The 8,520-nt window shown below is 42.6% G+C and overlaps 1 protein-coding gene and 1 pseudogene across 1 annotated transcript in view; both read left to right on the top strand.

Annotated features, from left to right (window-relative positions):
* The first annotated feature begins 238 nt into the window (after positions 1-238).
* LOC112160624 lies at positions 239-944 on the top strand (annotated as a pseudogene).
* Positions 945-6,466: 5,522 nt separating this feature from the next.
* iqgap1 (IQ motif containing GTPase activating protein 1) overlaps positions 6,467-8,520 on the top strand; it is a 45,657-nt gene continuing 43,603 nt past the window's right edge. Inside the window, exons 1-2 of the mRNA XM_024295496.2 lie at positions 6,467-6,754; positions 7,310-7,412. Of these exons, the coding sequence (XP_024151264.1) occupies positions 6,709-6,754; positions 7,310-7,412 (149 nt within the window). The 5' untranslated portion in view covers positions 6,467-6,708. The remainder of the gene's footprint in view (positions 6,755-7,309; positions 7,413-8,520) is intronic.

Below are 8,520 nucleotides of genomic sequence, written 5' to 3'. Positions count from 1 at the left end.
AAGAGGATGGAACAGACCTGATGGTTGACCATGGAGAACTTAGAAGAGCATGACAGTCAGAAACCAAACGATTAAAAGCAACCCAATGGAAAGAGATGTTAGTGAAAGAGACACAACTGTTGCTGAGCTCCAAATAAATGTTTAAATATCCTCAGAGGGTCGTAACCCTTGTGCCATCCTAAGCATGTTTACATTAAAAGTGGGGTCATCTGGTTGCTCCTGTTTAAATCATCACCAAATGGTAGACGACACCGGTGGTTGAGGAGGTTTTGGCGCTGAGGTTTTGGTGCTGGCGGCCGTAGACGCAGTAGAAGCTGTGGCAGGTGCCGCGGTGCTCGAGGTGGCAAGTCTGAAGACAAGGAGTGGGTGCCAGTGACCAAGCTAGGTCGAATGGTTAAGGACATGAAGATCAAGTCCCTGGAGGAAATCTACCTGCACTCTCTTCCCATCAAAGAGTCTGAGATCATCGACTTCTTCCTTGGGTCCTGTCTGAACGATGAGGAGTTGAAAATTATGCCTGGGCTGGTCAGTGCACAAGGTTCTAGGCCTTTGTTGCCATTGGCGACTACAGTGGTCATGTGGGTCTTGGGGTTGAGTGCTCCAAAGAGTTTGCCACAGCCATTGTGGATCCGTTGTGTATCTGTCCTCGTGCGTCTCATCCCGGCCCCCCATGGTATTGGCATTGTGTCAGCCCCTGTACCCAAAAAGCTGCTCATGATGGCTGGCATTGCTTGTAATACCAGCTTGGAAACTTTGCTAAGGCCACTGTTGATGCCATTTCCAAGACTTACAGCTATCTAACTCCAGATGTCTGGAAGGAGACGGCCTTCATGAAGTCTCCATACCAGGAGTTTACTGTCCATCTGGCAAAGACTCACACCAGGGTGAATGTGCAGAGAGGAGGAGGAGGAGAGGTGGAGGGGCCAATTCAGCTAAAAATGTGACAATAAAACATGAGAAAATACAAATACATCATTCATGTCAGCTTTGGTTTCATCACTGTTCAAAGTTAGCCCTAAACTCTTCCAGAAGCTCTGAGGTTGACCTTTGGCCCTGACCTCTAAAGAACATGAGCAGACACATCACCCTGGAACCTTTCATGGAGTTCCACCTCCAGCAATAACTGCTGCATTTTCACCTGCTGTTCAGGTTTGCTAAATATAGACCCAGAACACTCCGGCTTCAAGCTTGATCAATCTCATTGTCTGTGTTGAAGGTGGAGCCGGAGGGCGGTTCCAAAGAAGCTCAGAGATGACTCCAGAATGTTCTTCAGAATTTTGCAAATGGGTGGGATTCAAAGAAGGAAGAAAAAAGTGACCCAGGATTGTAAACGCTTTTTCTGGTATACTTGTTGGAATATGAAACCTTTGTTGGGTCTCCTGCACCCCCCTCCACGGCATTCCCTGCTGCTTCTCTGAAACCATCATCAGTCCTGTTTCAGGACCACGTTGTCCTGCAGGCTGACCAGAAAACTAGTCTGCTTTCATTCATCACGTTTCGCTTCAAAATGGAGCAAAAATAAACTCAACCATATTTTTATGAACAGTTGATAATTGCAGAGACAGGGAGGTGAGACATAAAAGGGGGAATAAAAGAGAGGTCAGTTTGATGGCGTGCAAACCAGCTGGAAGCAACCTTTTGGCTCTGAACCAGTACTCACCATAACGCTGATCTTTGTCCATTTGTTTTACCTTTTGAAATGATTCCATTTTTACATCTGGATTAATTCTCCTCTTGGATCTGAGCCCAGCAGCAAACAGCCAGCAGATGGCTTCCCTCAAAAGCTCCAGTTTGCTGCAAACACTTTCAAATTAGGGATAATTAAATGGATTTAAAGACCTAAAACAAAACTGCAGCTTTCACATGTTACTTTTAATATGGACATAACCTGGTATGCTAAATAAAACAACCTATTCCTGGTATTTCAATAGTCTTTTATAGAGTCAAAGCTGCTTCATAGAAACAACAGTCTGCAGCTCACGGGAATAATGACTGAAACCGCTCAGCTGAAGACAAAGACCTCTGGTCTCAGTGGAGAAGGAAAGGGAATTTGACGGCCATGTTTTGTGAAGAGCTTCATTACTTTACTTGGTTACTCCAAGTAAAAATGATAAACGGCAAACAGGGATGCAGGTTTTATTCTGTGATAAATAACATGGTTCCTCAGGCTGTTTCTCCTTCATGCATTGTCCTATATCAGGGGTCTGCAACCTGCGGCTCTGGAGCCACAATGTCCATTGATGCCAGAGAAATAAATAACATTTAAATTAAAGTTAATCTTTAAAGGCAACAATAACACACAAAACTAGAGATGATTTGAAATCTTGTTCATTTTTATATCGGTGATTCACTACTTTCCAGAAAGAGTCACAAAATACACATATTTCCTTCATTTAGAGCCAGTAATTTCTGATCAGCACCATGTCAAAGTGCAAGAACTGCCAGGACACCAGATTTAAACCTCTGTAATACCTCCTTTAGGGGGCAGCACACAGATGGTTTTAGACTATATTTCCAAGAATTGAACAATTGTTTTTTAATTTATCAAAAATGTTGTAATGACCAAAAGACAGCACTGTTAAAGCCCCGTGAATATAGGTCAAACGCCAAAAAACTTTGATTTACGGTTTGGTTATCCTTTAAGCAAATTTTCTATTTTTGAAAACATTAAGGAACTATAAATGTGTTCACAAAAATGGCAGGGGTCCCTTAATAGGCTCTGATTTCATTTTAGTTTGTTAGATTTACATTTCTGGCAGAGGTGCACCTGTGAAATGAACCATTTTTATTTAATCACTGCTGACATTACACTTGCTACTATTGCTGCACTGAGACAATCATGTGTGACAGGATGTCTTTTATTTTGAAAGGAACTTCTTTCAAAAGTTAAAAAAAGGCTATTTTCTTTTAGTGTTTGTATTTTATTCCAGCAAAATGATAGCATTAATACAAATCAGTGTCTTTTTTTTAAAAGGATGAAGGAAGCCATTCCAGTGAGAAATCTACTGGAATGCTTCTTTCAGAGCTGAAGGCTGCAGACCCCTGTCCTGTATTCTGGTACCGTACCGAGGGAACACCACTTCAAACATGCAGGAAAAACACAATCACTGCACAGCAATCACATTCAGACCTGCACAAACTGAGATGCATGGCACCCTTAGGTCAGATACAGACCAACCACTGAATTTAACCTTCAGAAGAGTAACCTCAGGGAAGTGACTTCAACAAAACAAAAATGACAAACAAAACAGTAAAGGAAGTGTCCATTTCCACATCTCATTAACCTGATTAAAAGTCTAAATAAGGGTTTCTAAAACATAGAACACTTTTTTGAAAAAAGTTTTCCAGAACTCTCCACACCCCATGACAGCGCCTCCAGCATGGAGCTCCACCCCAGTCGCCAAGAGGCAGCAAGTGAGTTCTGGAAAACTTTTTAAAAAGTGATGGTGTCATAGTCTGACAGTTCACTGCTCATTTGTCTCCCTCTCCTGGCCACTGCCGCTGCTGCAAACATTGTCTTCTCAGGTGTTCAGGAGACCTGTCTGCTCTGACCCTGCACAATCACATCCTCTAATTTACTTCTGATCATGAAAGATTAGGGTTTTAAAAACATGTCTTTAGACTTCTTAGTTATCAGGGCATATCTGTATAAGAAAGTGAAAAAAAATCTTGATATTTTAATATATTATTTATAATCTAAGTTCAAAGTGGCTGATAATAAAACTCTAATGACCCAGCATTGTAGCAGCATTTAAACACATCATCTACACAAAGATCCGGAGATGTGAACTTGTAACTCTGATCTGTGCATAAATGTGGTTTTGTGTGTGTTGTATCAGGCGATTGATGCTTTACAGATCTGTATGTGTTGGAGGTGTTTTGATTTGTAGTTAGTTTGAAGCTGCTGTAATTTCACGTTGTGTGTGAGTAAATTGTATTTTGTATTTATACGTTTTTAATATGGAGGTGTATATGTGACCACACAATTGCTACTACACACAGTTACATACAAAATGTATCGTGTCTACATAGGTAGGCAGTAGCGTGAAGAGTCTTGCCTGAGAACCTCATTGGTTCATTGCCTCCTTGGAACAAACCAAGTTTCCCATGAGGCAGTGCTGCATGCAGCCAATGGAACCATCCAGCCACTCACTCACAGAATGTATTACATGAGAAACAAATCAAGTATTTCGCACACACAAATCTAGTCTATTTTCTCTCCAGACTGAAACAAAAAACATAAACTTAACTTACAAAAAAGTAAGGAACAGTACCCCAACACTGTATCATTGCAGAGCAATGGTGGCATGGAATGTATTAACACAACATCTAATTACACAAATGCATGATGGTCATTTTTCAAAAAGAATAACTCCTTTTTTCACACAAGCAGAGTCAGGATGTTGTTTTCTGATCAGGGTATGATAGTATTGTTGGCTTTGACTTCGTTTTCACGGGCCGATGTCACGTTCTGAATTCAGAGCTGTAACTCAGTTGAACCAGGATGAATGTGGGGTACTTTGCTTCTTTCCTTCTTGTTTTTGTTTTTTTCTTTTTTTTGTATTTAATTTTTTGTGATGTAATTGTTATGATTGTTGTGTTTGATTTCTTTCTTTTCACTGTTGGGTGGAGTACATGCACATGTAGACTTGTTTATTTATTTTTGCATTACAGCTTAAAGAAGATCGGACCCCAGAAATTCAGTTATTATATATTATTGTTTTTTTCTATTTCTTTTTTTGTTAAACAGTTTGACGCACCACTTGTTTCAGGTAGAAAGATTTGATTTAAAAATGTAAATAAAACTCAAAAGTTGATGTCGATGCTGCTGTTTGGGTTGGGGTGAGGGGGGCTTTGGTTGCTGCCGTGCTTCTTTAAAACTTTAAGGATGAAAAGTAACATTACAACTACATTTTAATCCACACCCAGCAGCCAATCTGAATAGAACATTCAACCGGACCGTGTGTCAGATATCTGTTTGTGGCTATGATCCCAAATACGACCTCCACTAGAGGTCACCTGCCCGTTTTTCAACAGGAGCTTTGTAAAGGAATCTCCAACAACTCGTCGGGGAAGACCCGGTGCCAAAAACTCCAGTCCACCTCGACACTCTGACATCTGCCTGAGACTGAGATGTCTGAGGTCTTTCCAGGATCTGCTGTAGCCACTCCTCCAGTTTGGAGGTTACTCTAGTACAGGGATCTGCAACCTGAGGCTCCAGAGCCCCATGCGGCTCTTTTATTCCTCCATTGTGGCTCTGTGGCTTGAAGAAATCTTCAAACTTAACAAATTAATTAACTTATGAATTAATTTATGTTAAGATTTTTTGACATTTCAGATAGGCCTAACTGATTAGAATGATAGTAAAAGGTTTAATCTATTGTCAGAGAGGTCTATAATCAGAGTGATGTTATCTTATTGCATTTACATGTATGATAGTTTGGATTCTACACTAATGTTGTCATGTTTTATTCGCTAGTAAAACAAGAAAAGGATGAAGGAACATAAAAGTCAATAATAGAAAATCTCATGTTTCTTGCGTTTTTAATTAAAGTAAACCTGCTGCAGCTGGAGGATCTGATTACACACAGAATATTTTATTTTGAAAGGAACTTTAATGTGCTGCTGTCAAAAGTGAAAGAACTGTTATATTTAGAAAAACTCAATTATAGAGAACATTTCAATGCTACAAATGAAAAGATTAATGGCCACAAATACAAAATAAAGTGTATTTTTCTAACTTTGGGGTAAAACTTTGTGGCTCTTGCTGAGTTTCGGTCCATAAGAACCAGGACCAAAATGCTCTTTTAGCGTTAAAGGTTGCAGACCCCTGGTCTACTAGAGGACCCAAACATGGAGGAGATTTTTTTTTAAATCGTATTCTTTTGGTACCCCATAAGTTAAAACACTCCATTTTGTGCGTTAACAGCTTGTGTTGTTTGGTCGATGCAAATAGAAATCCCATGTCACAAAAACAGCAAAACAACACAAGCAGGAATAAAAAATCTGCACGACAGAAATCTAACCCACAAAATGGCACAAACAAAACAAAACAATGCAGAGAGCACAACTAAACATTAACTTCAGAAATAGTAAAAACAAAGTAATTAAACAACAAAACATCACAAACAACGCAAAACATATTTCAAACAGCACAACTTAAATGACCCAAAGAAAACCAAGCATACAACACTAGTTAAAATAACACCACGAAGACAACACAATACAAAGTGAGAAAACCACAAAATGATAGCAGCTTAAAAAACTGGCAGCAACAGTACAAACACAAACAATTTAAAACAAACTCAACAAAAATCTACAACACTGGATTGTTTATTGTGTCACAAAAATGTTTCATTGAACAAAAAAATAGCAACAAAAGGCCATAAAACACGCGGACAGACAACCGCAGACACAGAGTGACTAAACCAGGTGAGCTTCTTTCTTACAGCCGAACTGTCTGTAAGATAGTTTGTCTGCACAGCAGGGGGCGCTGCTGCGCATGCTCCGTGTTTCCTGAAGTTTGTTCTGAGGACACACCCATCAGGTCTCAGGGAGACTCAGACCGCACAGCACGAAAACTGGCCCGAGTCTGGATCTCCGGAGAGCGCACTAACGGACTGTGCCGAGCCCCCCCGAACCCCTGCTGCTCTGTTTCTTCCGAACCGAGCCGAACGGCAGAGCGCGGAGCTCGTTTCTAAAGACAGGATGTCAACTTCAGAGGAAGCCGACGGGCCCCGACCCAGATACGGCTGTGAGTACTCCCCGCTCCCGGTGCAGGGCCAGAACCGGACCAGAACTCGGTTCGAGAAAAGTTCTGTTTTAGGCGCAGTTTCAGCTCCGTTTCATTCTGACTTCCGCGTGTTAAAAGGAGGTTGATTTCAGCCCCCCTCCCCCCGTCGCGTGTCCGCGCACGCGCGTGCCCAGCTCCTTCCACAGCCTTGCTCCCTGTATCGGCCCGCGCGGGAAAACTTTCTCATAATGAAAGTTTTCTTTATTGCCGCTGAGAAGAGGCTAACGCCCTCAGACTCACTGGGTTCAGTGAACCGGTTCACTAACTAATCTGAAGGCACTCTCCCGCCTCACCTGACACACTTCACCTGTGTGGTCTGTTGCACATGCTCAGTAGGGGTCCATGACAGAACACCCCCACACCCAGGTGAAGGGGCTCAGGTCTGATCTGAAGCTTCAGGATCTGAGTGTATAATCTTGAAGATAACCACGGGACCAGACTCCGCCTCCTCCAAGCATCCTGTTGGCAAGGTCATGACCTGCTGACCCCCCATGTGTCTCTTCCCCCTCTCTGCAGCCGTTCTGGATGTGGCGGAGCGGCTGACCGCCGAGGAGATGGACGAGCGGCGCTTGCAGAACATGGCCTATGAGTACCTCTGTCACCTGGAGGAGGCCAAGAGGTAAGAGCTGTTCGTGCTTAGCCTGGGTCCGTGCACGTGACCCTGGGTCCGTGCACGTGACCCTGGGTTTGTGCATGTTTGATCCCGAGTCCATACACAATGACCTGGGGTTTGTGCACAATGACCCTGAGTTTTTGGGGTTTGTTCTAGTTGGTGATTTTTGACTCAATCTGCTCCTGGTTTTAAGCGGTCTTCAGTTTTTGGTTTGAAGGCAGCAGACCTCTGACTTCTGGACAGAACTCTTAAGTCATAGGCTCTGTGTTCTTGCATCTGTCCATCTACCTAATAGAGCTGCTGTTTGCATAGACCGCCACAATCAAAGGGTTGGGTTCCTCACTGCCCGTTGGTGTTTTGACGGCCTTGGGAAGTTGAAGCTGTAGAAACATGGGTGATGTTAAGATCTATGTTTCAGGTGCAGCCTTCTCCAGATCCTTCCTGATCTGCTGAAGGCCTCAGATTATGTCCTTATTGGGTTTCTCTTGAGCTCATCAGCATCCATCTTTGTTCTCTGCTGCTGAACTGCTGCAGGTTCAAAGGAGGAAGGAACGTGCCAGACAGGAAGTGACTCAGCTGCGATGGAGTCTCTTTGTTGCTACAGAAACCCACAGCTGTCATGGCGACAGGTTCCGGTGTGAATCTGTCACTGTGAGGCCAAAGGCCCTGATTTGAAATTTAATTTTCTACATCTGCTCCTCTCAAGAACATTCTGATATGTAGTGGGGGAGGATATCCTCCACATGTGAAGGTAGATGTGTTAGCATGTGGAGGTAAATGTAAAGGTAGTGTCACAGAATGTTGCACTTGCATGTGTAGTTAGACGTTCTGTTGGTATGTGGAGGAAGACGTTTTGTTAGCATGTGGAGGTAGATGTTCTGTTAGCATGTGGAGGTAGACGTTCTGTTAGCATGTGGAGGTAGATGTTCTGTTAGCATGTGGAGGTAGACGTTTTGTTAGCATGTGGAGGTAGACGTTTTGTTAGCATGTGGATGTAGATGTTTTGATAGCATGTGGAGGTAGACGTTTTGTTAGCATGTGGATGTAGATGTTTTGATAGCATGTGGAGGTAGACGTTTTGTTAGCATGTGGAGGTAGACGTTCTGTTAGCATG

Source organism: Oryzias melastigma, linkage group LG3 (genome assembly GCF_002922805.2).
Source record: "Oryzias melastigma strain HK-1 linkage group LG3, ASM292280v2, whole genome shotgun sequence".
NCBI lineage: Eukaryota > Metazoa > Chordata > Actinopteri > Beloniformes > Adrianichthyidae > Oryzias > Oryzias melastigma.
The sequence above is the reverse complement of the archived record's forward strand: the minus strand, read 5'-3'. Positions and strand labels throughout refer to the sequence as shown.